Source organism: Phaenicophaeus curvirostris, chromosome 6, assembly GCF_032191515.1.
Source record: "Phaenicophaeus curvirostris isolate KB17595 chromosome 6, BPBGC_Pcur_1.0, whole genome shotgun sequence".
In the NCBI taxonomy this organism is placed as follows: Eukaryota; Metazoa; Chordata; class Aves; order Cuculiformes; family Cuculidae; genus Phaenicophaeus; species Phaenicophaeus curvirostris.
This window is the reverse complement of record NC_091397.1, coordinates 54020306-54034138: the sequence shown is the minus strand read 5'-3', so window position 1 is coordinate 54034138 and position 13833 is coordinate 54020306. Positions and strand designations below refer to the sequence as shown.

Here is a 13833-nt window from a genome sequence, read left to right as displayed (position 1 = left end):
AGAAGGTACAAGAAAGAGGAGATGACTGTACTTCTTGTACCCAAAGAGCAGAGGCCAAGCTGAAAGACGTGTCAAAGGTTGGCCTGCAGCACGAGCTGTATTGTGGAGATTTTGTGCAGGACTTGTCACCCTTCAGGCGGCTGTCTTAAGAGGATTAGGAGTGTTTAAATGGGCCCTTTGGACTTCAAGTTATGGTGGTGACTGCTGCAGCCTTGAGATGGCTTATACCTGGCTTAGCACTTCATATGCCTGTCCTGTGTCTTGTGCCATGCTGCTTAGCAGCACCATGTCGTTTGCCGGAGATTAGCGGTCTTGAGGTTTCATTTGCATCACTCAGGGTATTTCAGAAAGTCTTTCTGATAACGTAGTATCAGCTATTGAAAGAAAACAGGATAAAAAGAAAAAAAAAGATTATTTATGCAGGATGATCTTTTCTTTTGTTTGTGCCTCTTTAGTAGCACCCAGCATGCCTACATTGAAAAATAATTTATCCTGAATTAACAAAAAAAGGAAGTTTCCTTGCCTGTTCCAGTGTAGTTATTTAGGATAAATTTTTGTAAAGCTGCTGCGAGCTCTGGTACACAAATCTGATCTATTAATTAACAGTAATTATCCACTAAGACTCCAGAAGACTGAAGACATATATATAAAAAAAAGTATTTGGACTAGTTAAGTCTGTAGATACTTTTAGAAATATTATCTTTATTGTCAAGAGATTCCAGTCATGGTGCTCTGAAGCAGTACTTGGGCGATAGTTAAACTTTGGTCTCTGAACTGCTGGTGGTCGCAAAGCTGTGGTAAGTCATCTGCAGCTGGTCTGTGGAACCATCTTGCCTTAATTACACAGTTTATGATAAGAGCGGAGTGCTCTGTGAAAAATTCAGAGGGTAGACAGAGGTCTGTGATCCAAAAAATTGGAAACCAGTGGCCAAGACTGATAAGTACAGATTCAAAGCTTTATGATTTCGGTGAGAGCAATGTTTCCCTTCTTCCCCCATCTGCCTATCATTACTTGTCATTTTTGAGTAAGGAGTTTAGTTTCTCTTTACATTTTTACCCCTAAGGGGATCAAGTTGATAACATTTGACTGAGCAGTGGTGCCTGGGGTTCGAGAAGTCAGATATACTTGTACTGCTGCTGACTTTTGAGTCTCCAACATTATGTACACAGCTATAAAAGCTGTGTCTAGTTCAGGGGTAGACGTTAGATGGGGCTTAGGAGCAGGGAAGATACATTCTGGGATGTATCAGGCCTGGTTTTTTTTTAATGTTCCATTTTTATCAGGTAGCTGTTAAGTGAGCATTTGCCTTTCTTTGAAATGTTTTGAGGAATAGATCCTTTGGCATCAGTTCTGTATTTTTATGTGTCAGCCTTGTTCAGTGACTTCATACCTCTCGCTAAGTAAGGGAGTTAAATGGATTTTAGCAGTCTGCAATAAGATCTTCCTTGTGCTTTATCCCAGAGCTTTTATGTTACTACACAGCATTTTCCAGCAGTTTTTTTCCCTGTGTCTTTTTTTTTTCTGCTGTAGTGCTTTTTCTCATTCAAGCTATACAGATGTTACAGTTAAAAAGAAGAAAAGTATTGCGTTTCAGTCCCCACCAAGTTTACGCTTTTCCATCTCTTGCTTAATGGAACTTTTTCCTTTTTTCTTTTTAAGAAATTTAAATCTTTGTAATAGACTTTCTTTTTTTCCCTGTAATCCTTCAACTGCATTAGTAATCTGATTCTTTTTTTTATCTCTGTTTTCTTCCCTAGTTCCTCTGCTGTATTTGCTGGCCCTGGGTGGACAGCGAGCTTAGTTCTATGCTTATGACAGTTTAAACGTTCCACACCAGTAACAGATAAAACAATTGTGCTAAGCTGGTGTGAGTGTGTTTTTCTTACACAGTGATCTGAATAATATAAAAAAGAAATGAGTTTATGCTGTCTCTGGGGAGATTTAATGACTTTTGTTTTGAGATGACCTTTTTCTTTGGCTGGGAGAGAATTCGTAGAGACTTAGTGACAACAATGTCTTCCAGGTTTTTAAGCCAGCAGGCTCTTTGGTTGCGTAAGTAGCATATGCAGTGGGTCAGTGTGTAACCAGTGGCTTCCACTCGTGTATTCTATATATTGAGAAGTTATGACCTCCATAATCAGGCAAGATACTGCTCTACACTCTTAAAGGTTGCATGTAGCTGCCATTTAAATGTGTATCTTGGTTGCACTAAATGCTGTGTGCCTGTTGAGTCTTCTGGAAAACTTTAGCTTAGAAATACATGTTTTCTTTTCCCATAAATAGTGAAACGCCTGGAAGTTGGACAGCTTAGAATATTTAGCTTTGTTAAAATGTATTAATTGAGAGGCCAGGCTATATACATTCTAAAACATTGCTGTATATTTGATTTCTATCTTTAATTTTTTTTAAAAAGTTGATGCCTTCTCTCTTAAATGATTTGAATAATATTTAAAGCTACTGATTGGAAAAAATGTAGTTAATTTTTTTTTTTTTGCAGAAAACAGAAAAGAAATGTAGAAAAGGTGATTTTGTACTTGCTTATATGAATTGGATTTTCTCTCATTTTTCCATGGCAAATACCTTTTGACTTTAGAATTTATATAATAGTCTTCAAAATATATTTAAATACAATTGGTTATAGGTAATGGCTCTGTTGTTCTAAATAAAACCTCACCCAGAATGATCCTGAATGAGTCTTCAGTTTGTAGAAAACTGGTATTTGCAATTTTCATTAAACCTCACAGTTAATAAAGAATAGTAGGAAAATATAAGCTGGCTTTGATTCAGAAACTAGCTGGTATAGTTTAAAACCACAAACAAACTCTGTTTGAAACTGAGTATATTACAATGTATCATAAAGGATGGATCCATCTTTTTCATTCCTTGTATTCAGTAGGTGGGGATGTGTGATCCAGGTGGTGCCGTGTGACATGCATGGGTGTTTCTCTGGAAGGACTGGGGTTTAGTGGAAATGGTGACTGCCTGGAGTCATGGGGTGTATTCCTCTTGTGTCTGTGGAACCGTCATTTCTCTGCTGTGCTTGCCAACAGGGTGTGTGTTCTTGTGGAGTGATGTGTAATCCTCTCCACCAGGAGACATGGAAGCATGAATTCAAGAAGATTTTAGCCTTTAGAAAAAAGAGGTGTGTTGCCTATCCAGTGTTGAGTAGTTGCATGTAGGAGAAAAATTCTCAAATGTTTTCTTGAAAGTCTAAGGCTGAAGTGGGGAATACAGTATAACTGGGAAGAAGTCAAGCGGATGATGATCTATTCCTGTTCCTCTTGCAGCTGGAAAGGTTGAGAATGAGCATGTTGATTTAAAAGCAGTTAGTGAATATGGATTGTTGTGTTTTTTGGTTTGTTTATTTAAATGTTAATTACTGCTGGAATGTACTGTATGAGCACGTGGGGAAAGGGATCATTTCTATAAAAGCTGTTCAGTGTTATAATCCAAGTTTCTGCTTCACTGGGAGTGACTATGAACTTTGGTGAGGATGAAACTTAGTCCTAGAGGAAATAAATTCCTCTTAATTCATTGGATGTTAATTAAGATCCATTAAATAAGTCTTAAGGGCAAGGGATGTCTTTCATGTCTCTACAGCTCCTGGCATGTGGGTGGCCTGTTCCCTGTGTGAACATTTATGTTCAGTTTAATAAAGTGGATAATAAGCTCATATCACCTCTTCTAATGCTGAAGGACAGTTGTGAAGATTTTCGAGAAAGTTCTGAGTGTATCATACTTTCTCAGAGGCTGGATGTATCTTAGGAGTGTCAAAAGCAGGGGGAGTGCTGTGTCTGCATCATCGCTCCTGTCTCTGAGTTAGAGTGCTTGGAGCTCCCCACCTAGTATCAATTAATTTTAACCATTGGCTTAAGAGCTGGAGGATGGTGAAGGGAGGAGTCGAAGTGAGATGTTCTCCATGGATCCCTGGTGGAAAAGCACGCAGACCTCCTTAGAAGTAGAGCTGGCAGGAACCTAGACAAATAAGAATTCAATTATGAAGTTGAGGTTTCAATTTTGCTGAATTTGTTGTGTTTCTGTAAGTGCCCAAAATTGAGTCTGCAAGGAGCTCATTAATATCCTGTTCAGATTCATTCAGAATCAGATGCAGAACTCAACAGAGTGAGGCTGTTTGGGGAGTTCTGAAGACAGTTGGCATGCAACAGGCCTAGTCTTGCTGTGCTGGTGATAGAGAGTCATTCTACATGTTCTGATGCATGTGACTAGATCAGATAGGCTTAGTGTCAGATCTTTTGTGCGTTGCCTTCCTGCCATCTTTCAAAATATAGGCATTGTCATTTTAAGTGTGAACTTACTTGAACTTCTCTGTAAATTCACAAGCACCTCACAGGTGTAACTTATTCTAAAATTGCCAAATCCTTTTCTTTATGAATGTGAGACCCATGCTGAGTTTGACATTTTTGTTGGGAAATCTTGGGTTTTCACTTGGCAGTATAGTATAAATTATAGTTCCTGCCCAACAACAGCGCTTGCGTTACTAAGAAGGATGGACACCTGGATGCACTGACAGGTTTCCTTTCTTCTGTAAAGATATAGTTTATTGGAGATTGTTAAAACTTTGAAACAATATTACAAGTTTATGCATGTAAGCTAACAATTACAATGTCTTATGTGCAAACGAAATTTTTCATATTCATCATAATTCATATCATTTTTACCCCAGAGAGGCCTGGAATTGCTATAGGGGAAAAGGGAAAGAGAAGGAGAAGAAAACAGAAATACTGAATCTAGGAGCATAGGAATCTGATATTAAATCTTTTAAGTCCTGCCCTGCCATGGTACAACAGAATCCAGTCAAAATCAGGGCAAGGGCAGGGTTACTAGTTGTCTAAAGCTTGTAACAAATTTACATCCCGTCCTTTCCCAGGTCTTGTGGACTCATGACAGTATCCATGCTTCCTTTAAAGATCCTCCAGTGTGGCAGGTCAATGTCCTACAGCTCTTGGCAATCTGTGGTCTGGAGTCTGTAATCTAGAGAAAGGTTTTTCTGGATCCTGGACTGTTTCATGCCAGTGCTCTGGCTTTGTGCAGACAGCCCTCTTGGGAAGCAGGCAAGTGTAGATAGATCTGTGCTGGCAATGGCAGGAGGTGGTTGTGCAGCGCTGCAGAGTAAACTCATTGTGACTGATGCTTTTCATCTTTATTGCTCCCCTATGGACACAGAGGTGCAAATACTGCCTACCTCTTTTGCAATTTAGCATTTGGTGCAATAAACATACTACTCAAAGCAAACTCTGGAAGTATTCAGAAACTATAGAGGCAGTGTAAAGGAGAAATTACATGAGGGTGAGCTTCAGAACAAGTCAGTGTTGCATATTGATAGGTTTTAGATGAAACACATGCATTTAATATAAAGGGAAAGCTTTAGAAAATCATAGTGCTAAGCGGTTTACTTGCAGAGGGATAGATTATTAGGCCTGTTTTTGTAAAATGTTCAAAAAAGTCAGTGTGGTTTTGAATCCTGAGCTAGTGTGTGTGTGTTTTATTTTTTTACCAGAACAGTTTTTCATTGGAAAATAATCTATTGAAGAAGCAACATTTTTATGGCAATGTTGTAGGTGAGGGAAAAGATTCCATATATCTAAGTTTATTCTCTCTTTTTGCCTGTTGGTCATGACAAGCAAATGAAAAATGACTTTTGAAGTCCTTGTTGCAGTCCATGCTCCTAAATGAATACTGGCTGTTCTGCTGTTGGGCCCAATTCATACTCTGTAAATTATTTACTGGAACAAGAACTCAGAGCTAGGTCATTTTCATACTGCGTGAGTGGTCTAACCATGTGTCTATAGGCAGCACCTCTGCCTCTTCATATATTTATGAAGACTGGAACAACTCATGTAAACGAAACAGAGAGATCTCTGTGTCTACAACAGCCTGGAGGTCACCTGAAATATAGAAGAATTGGGAGATAGGAGGATGACTACTAAGGCCTTTAGTGCAAATACTCTAATTACTGGCTTCTTTTCCATGAGGAATATCATCTAAAGAGTTTATTCATGTTTTGGTTCAGAACATGATATTTCTTTTAGGTCTGAGATTCAATATGTTGTCTGCCTCTCCTGTCCTCCACATTTGAGCAGGGCTCTGAGTTTCCTTTCTCACCGGCTTTATCTATTATTATCACATGGGTTTTATGTGTTCTGTAGACAAATTGGCTCATACATTGGAATTTTGAATTAAATTTAACTTCAGTTTTCAATCCTGAGTATTGCAGCGGTCAGGAAGATGCTTTACGTGAGTCTTGATGACAGAACATGTATGTAAAGGATTTTACCCTTTTTCCTCTGTCTAGCGTGAGGTGATGAAGGAAAGTTTCTTTTCCTCTTACTGCTAACAATCGAAGTGTTGATGTCTGATAGGAAAACTAATGCTCTCAAGGTTACTATATTTTTCATATGTATACACTGCAGGTTATCTCTGGCTTGAAAGTTTTGTTTGTTTTTAAATGTGGGCCAAGCCAAACTCTGCGGTTTAGCAGCAGTGTATATTGTGTGTTTAGGGATAACAGGAGAGAAGGTTTATTCCAGAGTTCCTTCCTCAAGTAGTATCCTAGTCTCTTGTGGCTTGTCCGCTCTGTGGATATGAGTTATCTGTGAACTCTTTTTTATAAAGAACTTTTTAGGACCTCCAACTTACCTATGTATGTTCAAATACCAGTGCTATTATTCTAGGCCTCTGGGATATTATTGCTCTACAAAATATATGGAGGCTAATAGAAACGGCTGTTTCGTGATGTACCATGTGCTGTTTGTTACTTTGGGACTATAAAACTTGATTTGCTTGTCACTTTGAGCAGACCTAGTATACAGTAAACAACCCATGTAGTAAATCAAGGTGCCATGTGCTTACCACAGAAGTCATTGTCAAACAAAATGTATATCTCATTCAGTTAGGAGAATATGTGCTAGATATCCCCATTATAAATCATGAGTCAGAATCACAGAAGAGCGATTAGTCAGCTTGAGGGTATTTTTCTATTTATATTGCCCCATAAAAGTAAATAGTTATTTTTCATTTCTTTATTGTTGTTGGTTACAGCAATATCTATTGACTTGGGATTTAGCAAGAGCCAGTAACTTTTCATGTTGTTTATACTTCCAGATTTCTAATCGTATTCCTGTAGAATATAAACACCAGATAAGACATTAATTTCTTTTTCATTTTCCTCCACCATTCCACATTTCTTTTCTTTTCACAGAATATCTCCATGCATAACACAGTTGGAGGAGCAATGGCAGGACCTGGATCTCACCAGCTGACAAATGCAAGGATGTCAAACCACGATACCAGTGTTGTGATTCAACAGGCCATGCCGTCTCCGCAGTCCAGTTCAGTCATTACACAAGCACCTTCCACAAATCGACAGATTGGGTAAATCCATTTCCATTTCCTTATTTTTCCATTTTTCTGGCTTCTGCAGCTGCATGTAGAACCAGATGTTGTCCTCATGGTTCTTGAGGTTATCGAGCTTGTACTCGATCCTGCCAGCCTGCAGCAAGGACCCCTGCAACATGTATTGCAGACTGTGGGGGAATGGCCAGGGTACTACATTTGCTCCAGACCTGGCACTTTGCTTCAGAAGGGGCAGAGTGCTGCACTTGCAGGGAAGTCTTGATTTCTTCTTCCAGATTTTGGTTTTATCTCCTTACATTCAAAGTTCATGTTGTTTCTGAAACTGCTGTGGGAAGAAATACAGAGCATTTCTGAAGCTGATGCCTTCACTTCCTTCAATGGGAATTCTCTGTGCTCAGTAGGATTGGGCTATTTCCTACATACTCTGTTTAACTAAGGAATGCTAGAAGACAAAATAAAAAGACATGAAGATAAATGGAGTTTGACACAGAGATATCTGTGAACAGTTGCTCCATTTGTGATGATGGATCCATATTTATTCCCATAAATTGAGAGCATGGATGCTTATTGTATTGGCTTGAATGCCAGTTGTGTGCTCATGGTTAAGAGAACTGTATGAACAAAACTATCCATGTTTTGTACCCTCACTTACTTCCAAAAAAATGTGAGGCCTTTATAAGACACAATAACTTGTTTTTAATCATAGAGAAACTGCCTAGATGCTTTGAGGACACAGGTTTTTGTAACAAAACTCTAAGAATTCGTACGGTTTTATGCATGAAAACTTATGGATGAAAAGATGAACCGAGAATGAAGCAGCAGTCTATATATATATCCGTCATCTGTAAGTTAGTCATGTCCATTATATGATAAGTGCAAAAGCAGTCTCTGTCCCCAATCATTGTAGACAAAATTGTAGACAAATAATTGATGAACAATTTTCAGTCTCTTCAGAGGTGAACCAAAAAGTGAAATCCTGGTTTTGAAAACTCAAAATCCAGTTATTCTTGAGTTTTCTTTCAATATGCCTGATGGCTGGGGCAGGATATAGACCACAGGCTCTCCATCTCCTAGTGCTGCAGTGGAAACAATGGCCTGTGGCACTGACTGCTCCGTAAGGGTTACCCAGCCCTTACCCAGCACAGGACATGGATTCTGTCCACTGCTCCAGTTTTGTGCTTCTAGCAAACTTCCTCTACTTTCCTTTGTTCTGCTATCTCAGGATTTGGTTCTTAATGTAGAAATTTGAGAGTATGGGTGAGGTAAACATATTTGATAGAAGTGCCTTTGTATATATTGCTTATTGACAAAACACAGTGTTCACTGAGGTGCCATGTGAAATACCGTTCACCTGTGAATCCAAGAAAATTGTTGTTTTATATATATCCCATTCAGTTCAAAGATAGGGGGTTGGAAGAGAGGGAGGAAGGAACAGTTTCTTTTTCAGTTTTAGAAAGAAACAGCTAATGCCATTATTTGGGTTGAGGATGATTAAGCTCTTGTTCAAATTGTGACTTAATAGGTCCAATGGTAATTATGATTCTAATTAAAAGCAGAAAAAACCCCAAACAACTTTTAATATTCAGTGGTGAGGTGTTTTATATGGGACCACACTTGGCTTCCAAACAATTGTTTCTGTATAATGAGGAAAAAACTACATGTGATTTTGCAAGACCTTGTCAGTCAGGTTTTAGGTTTGTGTTGGTTCAGGGCCATGGTGATTAGAATCACCAAAGATGGAGAGGTTTAGGATAAAAGGCCTATTTCCTAGTCAGTGGTGAGTGTCTCATTTGGGAAACTTTGTCATGACATATCTTAATTCTCCCTTGTGACTAAATCACACAAATGTTTCCTAAGTCGGAGTCTAAAGCTGCTCTATTGGGAAGCAATTGTCAGCATTTTAGTCTCTGTGTGAGTTGATGTGTGAATGAGACTTACGATGTGACCTCTAGCATACCCTGTTCCCCATTCTTTCCTCTTCCTAGGAGGTTTCGTTTTTTGTTCATGGTGTGTCCTAGGAGATAATTGCTGCATTTGGGACTTCATCTACTTGCCAAAGTGTTGAGCATCCTTGTTGTTTGTCGTCTTTTCCTTCAGTCTTTTCCCTGTGGTGTCTGTTTGATTTATTCAAAGAACATATCTTGTCATTTCCATTTATCTTCATCTTATCCTTCTAAATGTGTTGAGAATTATATCCAAACCTCATTCACCAGGAATACAGACTGGACAGTGGTTTCAATTTTAGGCAACTGAAGAAAAATCTTGAGGGATTCAGAAAATGTTTGAGCTGTGCAAAGTTTGGTGGTTTTATTTGTCCTTACAAAGTTGTGATGGTTTGGCTTTTTAACCAGTACACCTTCTGAGGAGCTCAAATCAGTGATTTTGGGTTGGCTTGTCTCCTCCACTCTTGCTTTTTTTTTTTTTTAAACATCTAAAGCTGCCCCAAAGTGTAGATGAATCCTTACCATGGAGAATTGTGCCAGGGAATATTGCCTCTTAATGAGCAATAAAAACAGCAGAGATCAACTGGGTAAAACTCTCATTGAGCTAGTTCTCTAAGAGCAGAATCAAGCCCTAAAGGTTATATAGAACCATCTTGTAGCAATATTCTGATTTTTATCACAACCACAAATATTTTGGAGTCAGACTATGGCCAAGCCACCTGCAAATGTTTGTGATGGCCTTACTCCAATGAAAACAGGGAACAGCAATGAAAGTCTTCATTTAGACCCTGCTTGTAGGCTGTACTCCAGTAACAAAGAATGGGACCCACCTGTGCCCGCACACAGTTCCTTTCGTGGTGGGGAGTGGGTGAGTTCACAGCAGCTGATGTTCCCGAGGGACATAATTTTTCCCTACTTTCTTTTCTCCACGTTTTTTTTCCTCCTTCTCCCCCAATCCCTGTCCCTCCCTCCCTGCCTTTCTCTTTTTTTGCTGTCCTCTCCTGGAGCTCTGGGGGCTTGTGTGAAAATTAGATATTGAAACAAGGCATGGGAAAACATGACAGAATGAGTGTTGTTGGGCAAGCCTTACTGGCACAGTGTATATACACACATTGTTTCAGGTATTAAGCTTCAGCTACTAGCGAACAGGCATCCAGCCAGATTAATCAGAAAAAAAGGAAGAGCATGAAGGCTAATAACTTAAAAAATAAGACAGGGTGCAGTCCCACTTCCCTCCCACCGTGTATCTGGTTGAGAACAAACAGTAACATTATCATAACAGCAAACTGGCAGGTTGGTATAAAGGTCCCAGAGAGTATTTATGTGGTGAGGCTTTCTCTAACCTCTTTGCCATCCCTCCTCCCTCCCCCGCAAGCCTTTAGCATGTGGGAGGAATGCTGTAACTAGTAACTACTTGTGCTGATGAAAAATCAGTTGAGGAACACTTAGCGGTGAAGGGTGTCTTTTGCTGATTAATAGCACATCATTTGGAGATAAGATACATGGAAGAAAAGCAGTAAGGCATATGGAAGAAGGGGAGAAAAGATGATGTAAGACATACATTTGTCAAAGGCATAGAAAGGCAGATAAGCTGAATCAGCTCAAGATACGGGACCCTGAACTAGGCTGTACCATAGTAGTGTTTGTCTTCTTTTTTTTTAAATAACTCCATTATTTCAGTAATTGAGTATTCAGCAACCTATGTGAAAATTACGGTCAAACAAATTGGTGACAACACAGTACACTGGTTGCTTTATCTGGGCATGTCTTTTCCTAGGTAAGATGTCTTTTCCAGACCAACAGTGGCTGCAGCTTAACAGCTCAGTGTTCCTGGAGAAAGTAACCTGCTGCTGTTTTCCAAGCTAGTAGCAGACATAGCTGGTAATTATTCCAGCTTGAAACTCACTGTTACAGCTCTGTAGCTGAAAGGGAACACAGGAGGACTCAGGGTTGTCACAGATCAGTTTATCATCCTTTAATGGGGTTGAATGTTTTCTGAACAGACGGTCATGGAAAACTGGTTATGAAAACTGCAAATAATGATACTAACAGAGGTTTGGTGACACAATGAAGAGCAGACTCATTGTGACTGGCCTTGCAGATATGGAAAATGAAAAAATTCCTTGGCTGTAGTCTTAATCTGAGGAACCTGAGGTGGCAGAAGGACAGGGCTCCCTTCTGGCGCGCACAGGAATTTTATCATAGCTGCAAGCTATCCAAGACTGCAACTGCTGGTTGAGTTCTCAGGGTATCCTACTATCATCCTTTATTACTTGAGGAAATGTCTTGTAAAAGACGTTCATGGGCAGAAACCCTTCTAGAATGCAGCTAGTTTTGGAAGACACTTGGAATAGGCTGGTTTGTACATGCCAGGGAAAATCTCTCTTCAAGCTTCTAGTAAGTTGGAGGAGTGTGTGGTGTCAAAGAGACCATGGAATGATGTGCTTTTATTGAATTCTAAGACCAGTTCCCTTTCCAGGAAACTTGGGATAAAAGTCTCTATTCCAACTGATGTATTTGAACTGAAGCACTATGGTACATTGTAAGATGAGAAGAAATGTGCAGTGAGAGATTAAGTATCAAATGACCTCTTGGTTACTTGATCAGGTCCGTTCTGTAGTCTTGGTTGTGCAGGATGTAAGAATATCAGTTAAATCTCTGGAAGGGGAGGATAAGGGAGAGGTGGGAAAAAGAACATCTGACAGTGTCATCCTGTCCAAATATTTTTTTTTCCTGACATTGTATGCAAAGTTGGGCTTTATTTTCTGTTTTATGCTCCTGCTTCTTTTTCTTCTGTTATGCTAAGACATGTTTTCTGTAGTCTGTTCTACTACCCTGACCTTGGCCAATCTTAACATGGAATCTCATCAAGCCACATGTGTGCAGCAGCCACAAGTCTCTGGGAAGTTCAGGTAAATTACTTTGTAAATTGTTAGAAGTGAGCCATTCACAGAAACAAGTTTCCTCATAGCTCATGGCTAGTAGACAAGGGGATGTGGGAGAGAATGGAGTCTGACAGATAGATCCTTTCAAGCTGGTTCATCCCTTTTAGCTAGCTGCTGCCCAGGTCCACCCGCTGGCCTGCAGACCAAACCGTGCCACTCTGTGTGTGATGTTTGGAAGCTTTGTCTGCTCCCCCACCTTCCCTGTTGCTGTTTGCATCTGCATGTTCAGGAGCTGCTGATTCAATCCCTCCTGACACTGCTGAGTCAGGAAGATAAAGAGCAAACAGCACCAGTCTGTGTGTCAGACAGCACAAAGGGGTGATTGTTCATGACATCTCACTTCTATCCCCAACCATATACTCCCGTGACTTCTCAAAAGCTCTTTCTTGCTTTAACAAGGGGTTGGAAAGTACTGACATATATCAAGATGACTTTCAGGGGACTGAAACAGAGATCATTAGCCAGGTAGTAAATAGCCTGACAACTAAGAATAGAGACAGTTTAGTGTGTTTCTTATCTAACTTGAAATCAATGGTCATACTGAAAGTTAAGCGCTTGTTATACATATTGATTAAATTTATTAATGAACACAGTATCTTACGTCTCATACTTTCTATACTTGACAGAAGTCCTAAGATTATTAGAAATGCCGCTTGTTCACAGCAACACCACCATAAAAAACCATCAGGGATATTGTGTGACTTGCTGGCCACTGACTCTTATTAGGATTGTTCTCTTCCACTATCAAGAGAAACCAGCCTTCTCCCTCTCCTGATGGCTGTTTGAGATGAATGTGGTAGCAAAACCACATTCAAGCCGGTTCTTATATAAATGGTTTCTAAGAAATGGATCATGATGTTTCCGTTCTGGAAGGCTCGTCCCGCCCAAGAACTATAGGAAAGCGGGGTCAGAATACGGAACTACACCCAGAACTATATCTGAAGAGAAATAGCGAACTCTCATAGGCATAGGTTGGCTCTCACATCAAAGTTAGTCATAAGTAGGATTTCAGTATGATATACAGAACTCAGAAAATACAGCATTGATTGCTTAATTTTAGTGGTTGGTATCTCTTATGTACCTTTTGTGTATATATAAAATACACACTGTATAAATCTTCTTTAAAGGTGTCATCAACATTTATAGTCAGAGCTTCTGATTTATATGACTCTCTGAACTAAAACAGATGTTGAATCAGTTTTGGATGGAAGCGGATCTCAGAGTTGTAGTGGGTTTGATTCGACAGATCAAGCTTTCCTAGACCAGGAATGATCATTAGAGCTCTGCACAGCGGAATCGCATAGCTCTGCTCTTCATCACAGGTTTGCCCTGATGTGTGATTCCAGTATGTGTTTTATCCAAGTGTCAGCCTGTTTGACAGGTAACTAAGCTGCAGTAAAACACTAGCTCCAACAATATAGACTTTGTCTGGTGTAAGGCTTTTTAAAAGAATTTCTTTCTTTTATTTTTATTTAAGAGAGCAATTTGCAGGTCCCAGAGAGAGAGAAAGCTTTGGGATGCTGCCTCACACCCTGTCATTTCAGGGCAGGGCTTAAATTTTTTGCTTGGG

At 39.7% G+C, this 13833-nt stretch overlaps 1 protein-coding gene across 4 annotated transcripts in view; it reads left to right on the top strand.

Moving 5' to 3' along the window:
* Positions 1 to 13833, top strand: part of CREB5 (cAMP responsive element binding protein 5) — a 261316-nt gene that overhangs the window by 81069 nt on the left and 166414 nt on the right. For all 4 annotated transcript variants that reach the window (XM_069860224.1, XM_069860223.1, XM_069860226.1 and 1 more), the window contains one exon: positions 7221 to 7393. In XM_069860224.1, the coding sequence (XP_069716325.1) occupies positions 7221 to 7393 (173 nt within the window). The remainder of the gene's footprint in view (positions 1 to 7220; positions 7394 to 13833) is intronic.